We start from the raw sequence: 16,033 nt of genomic DNA, 5'->3' as shown, positions 1-16,033 counted from the left end.
TGCGTGTAGAATTAGTTCGAAAATAATAGTTGCATTTTCTGTCCCTTGAAATTAGCCATTTTTTGCTGCCTGATTTGAAAGTTTTTTTATTAATTTTACTTTACTTACTTACGTACAATATATTATTTATTTTGGAACCAAACTCTGAGTCCAAGTTAAAAACAAACCCCACAATACAGAAACTTGAAAGATGCAGGAACTCATTCCCTTAGGTTTTAATTATTTTTGGGGGCACGAGATTGTCACAGAACAGGAGATTGAGCTGCTCTGTCAAGCCGTGCAGGCATTTAGTCGTGGTGGGAGAAATGTTAAATGGTGCCACTATTCTGTGCCTCCTTTGGGTTGACTAAAAATACACAGAATCCATCACGGCATGCAGTGAGTGACTGAGGTGTCACTTACACAGCGTCTCTCTTCAAGCCCCCTATAACATGGTTGAAAGTTTGTCACACTGCTTCCCTTGCTCGGTCTCAAAATAGAGCGTTTATGAACAAAGAGAAGAGCTCCTGTGTGTTATAGCGGGAATACAAAGTCAACACAGATCAGTGACATGGTGTCAAAGAGAAAAAAATAGCACTTTAGTCTCAGGATCAGTACGCGTTTACGCTGTGACGGGTCCTCGGCAGGAAATCTGTTCGGGATGAAATGTTGCTTTTCCTTTTTCTGAGCCTGAATTTATTTAATGTTATTTTGAAGCTAAACTCAAACTTCTTCATTTTTGCTTTTGATCTCCAAGTGAGTTCTCGGGTCTGAAAAAAAATCCAGTATAAAATAAATGATACATTTTAGCCTTTAGTATGCTCCATTTATACATGTTAGCCTTTAGTATTTTCTATTCACATAATTTATTGGCTTTTATAGAATATAAAATACTTTCATATGGACATGGTTAAACATGTTAAATTCTCTTCGAAGAGTAATTGGAATAATTGAATCTAAAATGCTGAAGTAAAGAACGCCTTTGGGACAGGTCACTCATTTGTACACAACTGGACATGGAAATGGGAAAAACGTGAACCATGGTGAAAAGGTTTCTAATATGGTCTGGTCATCTTTTTTGCTCTAAAGAAATTTGGCCTAATTCTTAATTTAATCTAAAAAAAATGCATTCACAATCAGTACTCACAAATGTACATTTTCACAGCTGGAGGCAATTTGGTCATCAGCATAATTACATTAAATATAGTTTGTTTTGAAAAACTAAGTCCTCAAAATGTATTTTCTCCATTTCAATATTTGAGAAACAAAACATCCATTGGTTACATGTATTTGCACATGCCACTGTGGCCCAAAATATTTTGAAAAAAAGAAATCCAATGTGTGAAAATATTTTCATCTGGGTCACTTAGCAGAACAAAAAGTAGAACAAATTCTGTTGCTGCCTGAACGTCTTCATCCACCTCCTTATGGATTCTTTGGCCGTACCATCGCCATAGAGGGATTTAGACGGATTAGATGCCAAACGGCCCACTTTCATGTTCCTACTCTGGGAACAAAGTACAGAAATAATCTTGGGCAATCCATATCTGACCTGTAGAGGACGGAAAATAAAATGATGTTCTCCCAGCATTCTGAGAGAAGAAAGGTCTCATAGTGACCTCGTGTGGCCGTCCAGACACACTGCAGTTGAGTTTTTTGAAAACAAAAGACAAAAACACAAGTACAGAGATACCTTAAATTTGTTTACTTAAATTAAAAAAATGTACATCACATTATCCTTTACAATAGACATGTCTGTGGTTTTTGTTTTCTTCACTGTACATTTCAATAATCCATATACAAATTCCTCTCCGACAAAAATAATAGGAGAACTAAATGAGGAAGTCGATTGTCACAGATGACAAATTAATCGTCGTTGTAATGACAGCAGTGCCCCCCCCGGAACACTTAAATGAGCAATAAATGACTGTACCAAGTGTAACAACACTGACTGAGTCCATAAAACAGGACTGAATCCTTGAGGTTCCGAACATGTATTTAGTTTTCTAATCGTCTCCAGTCAGGATCACAGGCTGAGACAGCTCACTCGTCTCTGGTACAGTCTGCTGTGCGCTTGAATGCCTTTTGGAAAACCCTTCATTCACAGGAACAGTTAGCGGGAATACATATTTAATACAGCAGCAAACTAGAGGACAACGCCACTGCTTTTGACACGCAAAGTGCGGCCTGTTAGCAGCGAGGTACACAGTGTAGCTCACCGCTCACAACATTCAACCCTACTGATTATACTGAATGGTACTTGGGACGGACTGAATCAGTAGCTTACTGCGGAAAACAATCATGGGAGCATGTGAAAATGTATGTGTGTAACTTCTTACTGAACCGAAAGAAACCGGTTGCTATAGTAACCAGACTGAACTGGATGTAATAATGCCTAGATGTCCAGCGGAGGATGGTAATCAATAAAGAACAATCTAATAGTTTGTTATTGATGGTGTCTGTTTTTAGTGGCTTGAAATAGAGGTTTAACAATTTGTGTTGAAACGTGGGCGTTTCTTGCGATTACTAACACAAAAAGCTAGTAATAGTATTAAGATATCTGAATATAAATGGTTTCAATTTACAATCATAAGGGGTTGGAAGGACTCACAGCAAGAGCTGTAGCAACACCATTTGATGTGTTACAGTGTATTTAGAGGATGATGCAATCCCTTAATTAGCTCAGATTAAAAAAGTGGGCAATTAATCAACGGAGGGCACATTGATAACGTATTAAAACTGAACAACATAGACTCAAAATGAGCAAAGTGAATAACTTCCAACTCCGGTAAATATCTAACATTAGCTAAAGCCAAAAGCATCTGGAAATGGCTAGCATGGGTTAGTCCAGAGGTTAAGCTAAGCTAGGCTAACAGGCTGCTAGCATTCGATTCATATGTAGCATCCAGAAAGGAGATTGGAATCAAACTTCTCATCAAGTTTCCCCAAAGATCTCGCTATTCTCTTAACACTCGTCACACGCTTTTCTCCAAAGTGCAAATTTTTTATTTTCATAAAAAAAAAAAAAAAAAAAAAAATCGGAACTTTCTCTTTTCCTGCCTTTCTCTCACAATGGACAAAGTACACGTCAAAAACACTGATGTTGCCATTTCCGTCCCCCGTGACCACCGTGACTCTCACACATGTTTTATAGCCACTAGTGTAAAAAAGCAATGAGATGTCGGATAGGAAAATCAACATGCGGTTCGAAATACTGCTTTTTGTTGTCATGATTCAAGTTGCTATTGGTCAAAGGTGAGCAGAGAGTCATTCGAGTGGTGCGGCGCCAATGAGAGCGGAGGCCTTAATTCAACGACAGCAGTCCAGTCTTCATAACTCCGGAGTGAAAGGGAATTCAAACTGGGTGAAGAGAGAAGAAAAAAAACAAAAAAAAGAAAACAAAATAATTTTTACAACCTTCTGTAAACATGAGCGTAGGCAGAATATGGCAGACAGAAAATTAAAGATTTGGCAAAAAGGAAAAAAATATATAAATTTCAGACATTTAGAAGTGATACATTCTGTGCTCTGAGTGCAGCCTTTTTGGGGTCTCCAAAGACCCCCAGAGAACTCAGACTGAACTCAGACTGAACAGACTACAAAAGGCTTTAGGTAAAAGCTTTAAGGATGACAATGAGCCATCAAATCACACAGTGACACAGCGTTAATTACTGATTCCACCTGCTCCAGTATCCCACAGGTGAGGCCCGTTCACAGATCAAATTTATTTCTAAACCAAAAAAAATTGAGAAATCCATGTGTGGGAAGGTAACCCGTTAACGAGATGCCCAAAATCACACTAAAATAAAAGTGTTTCTTTGAACTGGTCCGTTGCCTCTGACAACTTCATATCCAGCTCAGTAGAACGCTTAACGATGATAAGAGGACTCGTATAGACTTTAAGGGAAACCTTGACATTTGAAGTGCAGATAAAAGACAATCTATTTTTTTTTTTTAAGTGTGATCTAGGATACTTAAATATAAAATAAAAAAAATAAAAAGAAGTGCCCAGCGGGTGAAAATGAGCGGACTTAAAAAGGTCAAAATAAAAAAGTCAAGGTCTCCCCTCTAACAGTGTTTTGTTTACAGGTTGGAAACTAAAGCTTGCGCTGCTGGGCGTTGGGTGAACAGAAGCTGGGAAGGAGGAACAGCTACTGTCTCTCGTACTATAATCGGAAGAGAAATGACCCCCAGTCCCATATCCCGCCTACATTCCTAACCCAAAACACGCGGACGTGTCTGATGTAGTTTGGCATCATATTTCTAACCTATCAAACCATTCGGCAAGAACAAAGACCGGCTTCAAACTCGTGAACGGTGTCTTTAAGATAAAGTGACGTTGAAATATTCTGTTCGATCTAGACTTGTATCCATATACATTTTATATTCTAATGTTTACAAGCTCTTACATAACAAGCGGGAGAGCAGCCGCATGTCAATCTCTGCTCTCTGTGGCTTTACAGATAAGTGAAAAAAATAGTAAAGAAAAAGAAAAAGAAAAAAAAAACTCAAGTAATGTGACGCCCTCATAGCGAGTATTGTCCTGGTCTTCTAGTTGGTCGGAAAAAAAAAGGGACTTAAACAAATAACTCCAGAATTTACATTACTGCTTATGTAATGTGAAACAGCCTGAGCAGTGCATGTATACGAGCCAGATCAGCCAATCAGGAAGAGGAATGTTTAACATAAATGGTTTAGATTTATGATTCCAAGTAAGGAGGATGTGCAGGGGGGGGGGGGGCTTTGTGGCAAGTCACCTGCCAGCGTCAAGTACCTTCTTCTTTTATGGTCGGCTTGAATAAAGACAGATCAGCCTGTGGTTTAATACGAGGCGCTCTGACCCGCATTAGCACGCCGGGACACGAGCGGTAGCTTTTAGACCATTTGCAAACACTGACTAACTATTCACCACTTTAGCTGGAATCCATAAAGTCTGCTCACTGCAATTATTAAATGGCGGGAATTGCGCTAAACGTTCCACTAAGGTGCAGGCAGAAATACCATTGATGGAGGAATGAGAGGCATAGGCCTCTCTGTGTGTACAGATTGGGCCTTGCAAAGGGAAGCGTGGACGTGAGGAGCCGCAGTCGTCGTGCTCTCGTCAGCAGCTCGGGGACAAAGTTACTCGTCCCAAAGGCGGTTTGTTAAAAAGGGAAGGTTTTTTTTACCCCCAAAAATAAAAAAGGCATTTTTGAAAGAAAAGAGAAATCACGTTTCATTTACGCACGCTTACAGACAGCGAAGCGGATGCTGAACTCGGCGTACATTTTTCCGTCGGGGCGACTAAGCGGACTAAACCACACTGTTTGCTGCTGAAATGTGTCGAGCAAGAAGGGAAAACAGATCCCACAGTAGCAATGTAAACTAAGAAAGGCTCTGTCAGTCGAATGTTTTCACAGCTAATACACATGTATTTATAAAAATAAAATAAAACTAACCACACACAATGTTGTGGGGCAATGCCGCGAGCTGTCGATTAGCCAGTTAAATGATTAAATGTTTCTGTTCTGATTTATATATTGAAAATTCACATACTTGTTCCTAGAGATATCTGGCAGTTAGAAGAACCTCTTTATCTTCTACTTGTTTTATAATATTCATTTGACGGCCGAGCACGATGTCAAGAAGTCGAGCACTTCTTGACATCTTCTTACCACAGTAGTTCCTACATCGACTAACCGACAGAGAAACAAACAGAGCCACTCGGCGCACTTTAAGACCATCATTTCTGCCCCCTCCCCTCACACACACACACACACACACACAGAAACACACACACACACACACACACACACACAGAAACAAGTGAGTCAGGAAAGCAGTCAGCTGGCCAATCAGGTGGGAGAGGAGGACCAGCCCCCCTGCCCCCCGCCAGCCCTCTGCTGATAAAAATTACACCGATCCTCACTCCTCCTCGTGAACAGTTAGCGGATTTCGGGAATGATCCAACACCCACAAAAAAAAAAAGTGTGTGATGTGACTAAATCCCAACTACATGTAGCCAACGCGCCAGGATGTCCCCTCCGAGGAGGGTTGAGCCCCCCCCCCCGATGAGGAAGCCAATGTCAATCACAGGAGGAGAATGAGGCTCTCGCAGATAAGAGGAGTGTGGTGGGTATCTTCCAGTTTCAAGAGGTTCTCTGCCCCAGACTTCAGCCCCAGGGGAGGGGTGGTGGGAGGGGGGGGGGGGGGGGTAGGAGGTCTGTTGCCGGGATAAAGGCCGCCTAGAGCTCCGCGCTGGCTGGTGGTTTGGTGGTGGTCATGATCTTCATGTACTGGGTGAAGATGGCCTCGAAAGCCTCATCTCTGTGGATCATGGCACCAAACACCAGCGGCTGGATGGACCAGAAATGCTCGGTAATTAATATCCACAGCTTACATTTTGCAGTACAGTTAAATCACATGGCAATATGGCTTCAACAGTGAGGAATACCGTTTAGAAGACACTGGTATGACAAAAAGAACAGAGTCATACGGTCTCCAACATAATGTTTTTCCCCAACCAGACACAAACTAAATAATATTCTATGGTGAAACTATGGTAGTTCTCAAACATATGCAACATTACCACGGCCAACTTGTGTGTACAGTACCTTCTGAGTGGATGGAGTAGCTATAGAGATGCCCATTCCACTCCCTGGTAGAACTGACAGCACCTTGTACTACAGAGGGAAAACAAGAGTTATTCTCATTTTTAACAGCGCATCATTATTCAGAGGAAAAACAATCATTTCAACTATCCTACATCATGGATAATAGGGTTTCCTGTCCACTCTTTGCAGTGTTTACCTTTTGTATATCAGTGATGTCCACCAGCTTGATAACTTTATTCTTCTTGGAGGAGCTCGATCTGGAGCTGGAGCTCTCAAAGCACAAGTAACTGACGGAGAGAAAGGGGGAAAGCAGCCCGCTTAAAGAGGACAACAAACTGAATGGACTTATCTGAATGTGCTATCAGGTACAATTATAACCTGCTCCTCCTCTCAGTGTCACTCAGGAGTAACCATTTTACATAGTTAACTTTGCTTCATTGAACTAGAAAAACAGGATATTAGTTTGTTACAAAAGTCTACACCAGAGAACATTACTCCCACATAAATTGTTCCTAAAAGGAAGTAAAATAAATAAAAATAAATAAAAAGTAGGGCGGCACGGTGGCGTGGTGGTTAGCACTGTTGCCTCACAGCAAGAAGGTCCTGGGTTCGATTCCGCCCAGTGGCCTTTCTGTGTGGAGTCTGCATGTTCTCCCCGTGTCTGCGTGGGTTCTCTCCGGGTTCTCCGGCTTCCTCCCACAGTCCAAAGACATGCTCTGGGGATCAGGTTAATTGGGGACTTTAAATTGCCCGTAGATGTGTGAATGTGAGTGTGAATGGTTGTGTGTCTCTGTGTGGCCCTGCGATTGGCTGGCGACCAATCCAGGGTGTACCCTGTCTATCGCCCGAAGTTGGCTGGGATGGACTCCAGCCCCCCCGCGACCCTGTGTGCAGGATAAGCGGTTTGACAATGGATGGATGGATGGATAAAAAGTAAAAAGCTAGTGTGTCTTTTAAAAGGGCTGTATAAAAATGTGCAACAGATTTACTTAAAATTATTTTTTAAACACTTATTAGTTGATGTCATGTTTCCAGTGTCATATTTTAAGCTACATCACTACACACTAAGCCTTACATTTAATACTTAATTAGATAATTAAGTATTAAATTAGAGACATCACTGGCGAGTCAGTTACTCTGCCTCATTTGGAACTCTGTCCCTCATGCAGTAAGACATTTGCAGAGAAGAGTTCTTGGGAGATTTGCACACTTACTTCTCTGTGACGTAGAGGACACCGTTCCTGATGTAGTCTGTGGGCATCTTCCGGTCTCTGTTTATGAGGCAACACCTCCAGCCGTTTTCACACACTGAAAACACACAGGCCAGAGAACCTTGAGAAGGCGGTTTGCAATCATGATGCTAAGGATTGGAAAACACACGGGTGGATGAAGCATTCCCAACATTAAATTGCTAAATATTGAGGATGAGACTCAATCACGCAAAATGCAATGCAGGATTTTTGCTACACAGGTGCATGATGGGTTTATTTTATGCTGCAGTAAATCCCCTCACCCGCCAGAGGGCGCTCTGACTCCAGCAGGTTGAAGATCTCATGAAAAGCACCCTTCTTGGTGCTGTGGGAGCGTCCCGTCTCCTCCTCCCTGCTCACCCCGCAGGGGATGGTGGCGAGGTTGCTCCTAGAAACCACCGGCTGAACCTGCAGAGAGGCGGAGGAAGAGGAGGAGCAAAAGGAAAAATAAAAAAAGACAGGATGGCAGGACAACACGAAAGAAACGGCATGAAGGAGATAGATAGAATCAAAGGGCACGTTGGGAGGAAGACGAATAGGAGGGGGGAGAATGAAAGGGATGATGAGGGAAAGGGAGAAGGACAGGGATAAATATTTAAAATCGACTCTCTCCACACAACACATGTTTCCAGAGCTATGGGAGCTGCATTCACAGCTTAACTTTCAAAATTGCATTATGTGCTTCTATGCATGTGCACGTCTTTGCAGCAGGCTCAGGTGTGGCGTGCAAAGCAGAGTGAGGCCACCATTCACTCAGCGTACATAGCAACAGTTTATATATGGCAAAAATGTGTTAGTTTGTGAAAATAAATGGGATTAGACTAAGTATGTAAATGTTTAGTTCAGAGGGATCCCTTTAACCGCTCAGTGCCCTTTCTGAGAGGGTTCATCAACAAAAACAATACGTTTCAGGGTTTTCATCACCATGTGTACTGGAGAAAGGGAAGGATTTACCGAGCTAATATGACATTACAGTGGTCAGGGTGCTACTCTATGTAGCACTTGAACTATTCAGTGAACACACTGCTACTCCTCACAGAGCATCTATGTCAATGGATCAAAAATGTTAATTTGACATTATTGTTAGTTAATAACTTGCAAATGGATAACATGATTCAATTTAATATTAAACACATAATGATTAAAAAAAGAAAATATGACATAACAGACTAAGTTATTATGACTTTTTGATCCATTCCGTCCACAAACACTGTGTGCGTCACACGTCTGGGCCACACGCGCGCGCACACACACACACACGCGCACACACACACACACACACACACACACACACACACGCACACACACGCACACACACGCACACACACGCACACACACGCACACACACGCACACACACGCTTTTAGGTGAGCTTGCGTCACACCCGTGCGCAGCGGAGGAACCAAAAAGGGAGACACACCAGTATCCCTACCTTCTCAGTGCCAGACAGCTGAGAGAGAAACGACAGAGCACACCTGTGACTGATGCCACAGCAGAAGGCACCAACACATTCTCACACACTCAGTCCTATGTGTGAGAGCGACGCATACAGGGCCAGCGGCTGAGTGGAGAAGTATTATTGACAGGACGGATCTTTGCCCACCACAGGGGGGTCAAAGGTGGTGGCGGGCAGATTGATACCTTTTTAACGTGAAAGATTAAAGTTTGCCTTCACTTCAGGGACGATCTCTAACCAGCTCTAGCTCATCTTTAAGCACGAAGTCATTGCAAAACACAATTTGTGTTGACTCAGAATGGACTAATTCTTTGACAACTTTAAAATGCAGCAATTAGCTTTCCTGCTATGTTAGCTCGTTGGCTACTCACATAGCAATAAGCACCATTCTACGAATATATTTTGGTCGGATTTAGTCTTCGACAGGATTCAGACCGAGCAGAGTTGGATGGTCTGAATCTCAGAAGCTAACTAGAGTTAGATTCTGAGAAAAAGAGCACTCTGGGAGACCATGAAGGGAGAGGGGGGAGGGGGGGACGTCACAGCGCTGATACAGATGTGCGTTGGCCCCCTTACCCGCCGAGACACAGTGGCGTTGGTCCTCTCCTTGAGCTGAGGATCAGTAGGAAGGCTGTTCCACACGATGAAGGGCGTGTCGTACTTATCCCGCAGCTTTGGACAGCTCTTGAACAGGAAATCTATGATGAAGAACTTGATGCCGGCGTACAGGCCTGGAGAGGAGAAACAAAACACGCCATGGAGGAGAAAAAAAAAAAAAAGTGGTTAGCATAACAGAAGAAAAAAAAGGTTGTGAGAAATGTTAACTCCCTCCTGGTCCTCAAATAACCTTTTATTAGGCAGTCCATTTTTCAAAGCCTTTATCTCAACAAAAATCAGCCTTCGTTAGAACATATTACATTATAGAAGGCAAAAATGAACATAGCCAGAAACAACACATTAATAATGTTACGAAACAAAAGCAAAAGCCTTTAAAGCTTTTGTTAATTAAATTCCAGCAGACCGACTCCTTACATCAAACTTCTTAAAAAAAGATTTCATCCTCATCAGACATTTGATTGAATGTCAGTCTAGTGAAATAGTTAGTGCAATTTATTTAGTTCCTGTGTTGTCCAATACCAGCAAACTAGAGAAATACAACCAGAGAATTCCATAAACAGATTCTCTGGCATGGCTATCGGACGAAAGAGGCATCCAATCATCATATGTGGGATGTTTTTATGGGAGCGATGACAACTTGCGAGTAATCGCATCATCGAGACGTGTCCTATAATGTCCTATAAAGAATGACCCAACAAAGTTGACTCCCAAATGTGATAAATAACTTCCAGCTAAATTTGAGTTAGGAATTGTTATGGTCCAACTCAAATAAAAAAACAAAATGGTAACTGTACTGGTTTTAACAATTACTTCTACTCTAAGCTTCCTCTAATGACGCACAAGGCCAAAGCGCCTTGAAACACTTTGTTTACGAGGAATAACAGTAACTAATATTGTCAGACATGCGTGCAAATAGCCTGCAGCTGCTCCTCACAGCGAAAGGGGAAAACTGCTGCATTAATGCATTTGTTTGTGTGCACTTGATTGTGTAGTAAGTATTTGCATTCTTTTAAGAGCCAGTGCCGCTTGTGAGAGGGATCGAGAAGCTTTGACGGTGTGCATCTCTCACCCATCATGAAGCCCATTAGCTTGTACGGCAGGACGCAGGAGGTGATGAAAGCCATCCACAGGCAGATGTAAAGTTTCCGGGTGCTCTCCGGCTGCACCCACATGAACAAGCTGACAGGAAGATGGGCAGAAGAGGTAAAAGGCATCAAGAAATCTTTTTACGTATAACCGTGCATGATCAGACTTCCCCTTCTTGCATTCATTCTTTTTCCACTTACTTCTTTATCTTCTCCAAAACATCTGCCATTTTTCCAAAAAGGTTCTGTAAGGAGAGTTTCAGGACTGAATTATCCAGGACTGTTTGCGGACGGTGTAAGTTCCTTCGAGAAGAGACTAGAGTTGTGTTGTACCTGTGCTTTCTGTGCAACGTCAAGTACAAGTTGGAACTTCTCCGATACTGTCAGGTCTTCCTTTGGAGGCTCCTGCATAGAACAAAGACCACATTTAGTACGATATAACATTGATCTTTTCCCCATGACACTGAAACAGGAAGCAGCTGAACAGGTGAGATTACCGAGGGTTCAGAGACCTCAGGCACAATGCTCCACTGGATCCTCCAACCTCTGGATGACAATGGAAGAAGACATGAATAATGGGAAACTAGCCATGACAGCAGTAACATAGTGACCATATAGTAAAATACCGGCTGCTTCTATAGAGTCTCCCTTTCCCGCTAGAAAAAAAATGGTTTTACCTGGCGATGAGGTAATTTAAGGACAAGCGCAGGATAGCCAGGAAGAGTAACATGGGAATGGCCCAGCCATGCCAAGCAGCATTCATGTAGATCTGCAGGAGAGAAGGTCAGAATATGATCAAGCCTTTTATCACCTGTGGCTTTATGCACAAGAAAAAGACACATTGATGACAAAAAAACACAACGACTCTCTTCACAGATGATGTGAGTCACTGCCATGGAGCTTTATAATGCTGGGGGAAGAGTTAATGTTAAAAGGCCACCTGTCAACACTACAGCGGGCTCACCGAGGTACAGAGATACCCGCGGCACGGATAGTCTTAATCACCCGCTGTGGACATTAATGAAGATCTGATTAGACCTGCTTGTTCTTTGGCAGGACCAATATAATCCATCACTGTGGAGCAATTACCATGCCATTCATTTCAACTCACTGTCATGTACACCCAAATGGGTTCAATTTATATCTATAAAAGGTTTTAGGGTGTTAAAGCTGGGAGCTAAGCTCTAAGCGTAAGGAGTCAGCAATAATGAAAAACAAAAAGGTGCACACTCACAATGAAGGCAATAGCTGAGGTGTAGACGGAGTGCCAATTAGATAAGGCGGAGAGGTTCCTTAAGAAGTTGGTGACAGGTCTGGCTCCTCGCTCTATGAAAACAAGTTGAGTCTTCAGTGTGGCTCAGGACTAAAACAAAGCACCTATTGATACTCATTTCAAGTGTTCAAGTTTCAAATGTATGATGAATACATTAAGTGTACATAGAGAAACTACAACATTATGTGTGGTACTTAACCTTTGAAGTGCGTAATATAAATTCCTGTATAAAAACAAGTTGCTTGATCTCGCGAGAAAATATTAAAAAGGCAACAACTGTTGAGAAATGTAATTTTTGCCGACACAAGTCAGTATTCTTACTCGGCTTCAATCCTAGTTTTGTATTTGATTGTGTGTTTCTTGAGTACTCACTGAGTCGCCTCATATTTTCTGTTAACCTGGAAGGAAAACACAAACACTTGAGGTCAGAACACAGAAGCGCTGAACACATGCACGCACACAAAATAAAAAAACAGCAATACTAAATCCTGAAATGTGACGCAGTACAAGTCAACCACTGTTGGGCTGCACATATTCAGTACTCCCGAGCTCCCAGACTAACATGTGCACAATCAATACCTGAGGACAGACACTTCCCACTATAAAAGCAGCGGTAATCTACCTTTTAGCACTGAGCGGTTCCTCGGCCTCCACGGTGCTTTCCTCTGGCTGGAAGCGGAAGTCCTCGATGTAAACCCCAAAGCGCTCGTACACCCATTTCTGAAGGCGCGAGCTCCAGACCTCCTTCTGCCGTTTTTCTGCTGGAAAAAAGGCACAGCAAAGTTCGCCAAATTGGAGCAATTGCCTGCAACCTGCGTTGTAGCACCACAGGTACACATTTCTGGATTCAGCTCCCCTACAGTGCTCTGGTGACACTGATAAGTGTACAATGATCGACGGCTGTTGTGATAAGCAACTGCCAGGGGGGGGGGGAAAATGGACCTTTTGAAAAACATAATGTAATTATGGGAAAATGACCAACTTTTTTTCTGCAACAGATTTATCATGAATGATTTTTGGGCCATTTTAAATTAGTAGACAAAGTTACCACAGTTCAAATGATTATTCTTACCCATCAGATCAACACACACACACACACACACACACACACGAAGTGATCTACAATCATAACCCATTTTCCAAAATTTGCCACTCCCCCCTCGGTTTCTGTTGCAGAGTGTCTTTGTTGCTGAGCACACGCACGCACACTGCATCGACCATCTCCCCTGCACGCTGCCGCACAAGCAGTCCTCTGGATTTCCTCCTACGCGCATGAAAGACGTCAACATCTTCCTCCCCAAATCATTTCCTGGTGTCTCCACATCTCTATCACTCCCCCTCCAGGAGCTTACCTGTCCCATTGTTTGACGGGGACTGCTGTTTGCGGGGAGGCAGAGGCGGAGAGTCCTCCAGCCTGGGTGGGGGGGGATAGAGAGAAGAGGAAAGAGTTGTCAGGAGTTTATTGTTGGTCTTTTTTTGTGTAACTGCAGTCCCACTGCAGGCCTGTTTCCGGCTGCTCGTGTTTTAGCACATGGCGAGTTGATGCATTGAATAAGTCTGCCTTGGGAGGAGTTAGCGGGTAGAGACTGAAAACAACGTCAGCCTTAATGAAGTCAATAATGGCATAAAAGAGTCCACAATGAGACCAAGGAAACGTACACTTGGGTCTTACTTTTCTATTATTAGAACTGAACCAAGTCCAATCCATGCATGTGTATGAAATGGAGCTAAACAAAAGCATTGGCCAGTTATATGGCATTAGTAAATGGGTGTAAAGGCAGGGAAATACAGTTAATCGCTAACAGTTTAGTGGTAGTCATAAGTCAGGCCAATTCTAGCTTGAAAAAGAATTCATGCATTGAAACAAGGACATTTGTTGTCCTTAGGAATTGGGGCATCGAGAAATTATTTGTTAATGTTTGATAATGTCCTATTCATTACATGACATGTGATTCAGCTAACGCTTTTCTCCAAAGCGACTTACAACAAGTGCATTTCAACCACGATGATTCAAACTCAAAAGAAGAAGAAACAAGGAAGCGCACTTTCATTAAATAAGCCGATTCACAACTTGCTATTGATAAGAGCCATTATAAGTACAATTTAAGTGCTACAATTCCTTTAGTGTTTTTTGTAAAGGTATAGTCTGTAGAGTTGCGTCTTCTGCAGTCCTATTAATTTCCTAATCATTTTGTGGTAGGTTTCTGAGCTATAACATTCATTATCTTCATATAAAGTCTATACAATAATGGTGGTCTTTAGACACAAATTTCACATACTTTGCGTGAACAGTTAACTTGCTTGCCTGATATCTGAATCATTCTCAACACATCCTCCACTGTGAACTATTGCTCACTAACTCTTGGATGCTCACCACAGAAAGAGAGCACCTCCTTCTCTCTGCTGGAGGATACCGATAAAGGATCAACTGGAGAAAACTCCCAGGTCATGCTGCATTGGTTTACCTCATTCTATGCCGTTAATCACTCAGAGCCCCAGTGGAATTTTCTATTGGCAGGCACAGTAGCATCATCTGATGAAACACTCGAGACACACACAGGCACACACCACCTCTACGGGTGTTCACTCTGTGCCAAGAGGCGCAGGCTTTTCCCTGACACCAGAAGGGCTACAGTGTCAGCGTGCACTTGGCGACGCAGAGAGGCGCATGACGCCCTTCTGGTTCCGTCTCCCTCACAAAACCACACACACACCTCCTCATGGAATTCCCCACTTACGAAACTGCTGAGGCCTCTATTTATAATCAAAAGCCTTGGGTCGCACTGGGACCGATATATACACGGCTTACAACTTAAGACCTACGGCAAACTGTGCTGTGTAGTATCACAGTCATCTCCTTACGACCTCGCCGCGCACTGGACTTTTTCTGCCGTACCTGGTTTTGAGAACATCGTTCATCTTCTGCTCCAGGTCCATCCTCTTGCTTCGCTCTCTGTCCAGCTCCTGCCGCAGAGAGTCCACATTGGTCTCTTCCCGCAGCTTCCTCAGCTCCTCCTCTAGAAAAACACAGCACAAAAGCACCAGAGATCAGTACAAAACATGTTTCATACGTAATCAAACTACCCAAAGAGCCCCACACCTCACATTCAGGATCACTACTAATTTATATAACAATATAATACAACTATGAACTGGATAATAAAATAAATGGAGAGATATCTGAATTGCCTCTGCTCCATCATCTCCTCTAACTTCACCCTCACCCCACTCTTCCTCAGTGTCTATAAGCTCCCAGCACTGAGTGGTTTCAGGTGTCAGGGCTTTCTGACCCTGCGGTGCAACATCAGCGGTGTTTCCTCTCAGTCTATTGTACCCGACTAAAGGGACACATGAATATTGGAGGAGGACGAAGCGATAAAAAAAACGTGTGTGCACATGCACATGCAGAAATGAATGAATACATGAGTACATCTACAGTATGTAGCCAAAGTCAAATCCTTCACAAGACACAAAATGAGGGAGATGACATGTACAGTATATAGAAAAACACGACAGATTGTAAGATTACAAACAGAACCGTTATTTTAACTCCTCAGGGCAGTACAAGCACAGGTGTAAATAACAACAGTTGCTCCACTCAGCCAGTTAAGTCAGTGAGTCCTAGAACTGGCTCAACAAAAAATGGAAAGAAGCAATCATTCATTATTTACATCCAAGTCAAATGGAAACACCATCATAGTGTGGATTTATAGGAAGTGCACCCAAGCGACATCATATGGCTTTGCTAAAAACGAAGAACATGTTATGCTGCAGAAGGCC

The 16,033-nt window shown here is 42.7% G+C and overlaps 1 protein-coding gene across 11 annotated transcripts in view; it reads right to left on the bottom strand.

Annotated features, from left to right (window-relative positions):
- Positions 1-1,669: 1,669 nt before the first annotated feature.
- Positions 1,670-16,033, bottom strand: part of gramd4a (GRAM domain containing 4a) — a 38,161-nt gene continuing 23,797 nt past the window's right edge. For 6 of the 11 annotated variants that reach the window (XM_040173717.2, XM_078101619.1, XM_078101615.1 and 3 more), the window contains 17 exons: positions 15,150-15,270; positions 13,606-13,667; positions 12,876-13,014; positions 12,626-12,651; positions 12,215-12,306; positions 11,658-11,749; positions 11,478-11,526; positions 11,314-11,385; positions 11,182-11,225; positions 10,965-11,074; positions 9,854-10,008; positions 9,254-9,271; positions 8,086-8,230; positions 7,787-7,880; positions 6,769-6,859; positions 6,573-6,641; positions 1,670-6,314 (listed from right to left, as the gene is read on the bottom strand). In XM_040173717.2, coding sequence (XP_040029651.1) covers positions 6,204-6,314; positions 6,573-6,641; positions 6,769-6,859; positions 7,787-7,880; positions 8,086-8,230; positions 9,254-9,271; positions 9,854-10,008; positions 10,965-11,074; positions 11,182-11,225; positions 11,314-11,385; positions 11,478-11,526; positions 11,658-11,749; positions 12,215-12,306; positions 12,626-12,651; positions 12,876-13,014; positions 13,606-13,667; positions 15,150-15,270 — 1,490 coding nt within the window. In that variant the 3' untranslated portion in view covers positions 1,670-6,203. The remainder of the gene's footprint in view (positions 6,315-6,572; positions 6,642-6,768; positions 6,860-7,786; positions 7,881-8,085; positions 8,231-9,253; positions 9,272-9,853; positions 10,009-10,964; positions 11,075-11,181; positions 11,226-11,313; positions 11,386-11,477; positions 11,527-11,657; positions 11,750-12,214; positions 12,307-12,625; positions 12,652-12,875; positions 13,015-13,605; positions 13,668-15,149; positions 15,271-16,033) is intronic. The other 5 variants (XM_078101616.1, XM_040173718.2, XM_040173719.2 and 2 more) reach the window with 3 other exon arrangements.

This window comes from Gasterosteus aculeatus, chromosome 4 (genome assembly GCF_964276395.1).
Source record: "Gasterosteus aculeatus chromosome 4, fGasAcu3.hap1.1, whole genome shotgun sequence".
NCBI classification, from domain to species: domain Eukaryota; kingdom Metazoa; phylum Chordata; class Actinopteri; order Perciformes; family Gasterosteidae; genus Gasterosteus; species Gasterosteus aculeatus.
Note: the sequence above shows the minus strand (reverse complement) of the source record. Positions and strands in the feature narration are given on the sequence as shown.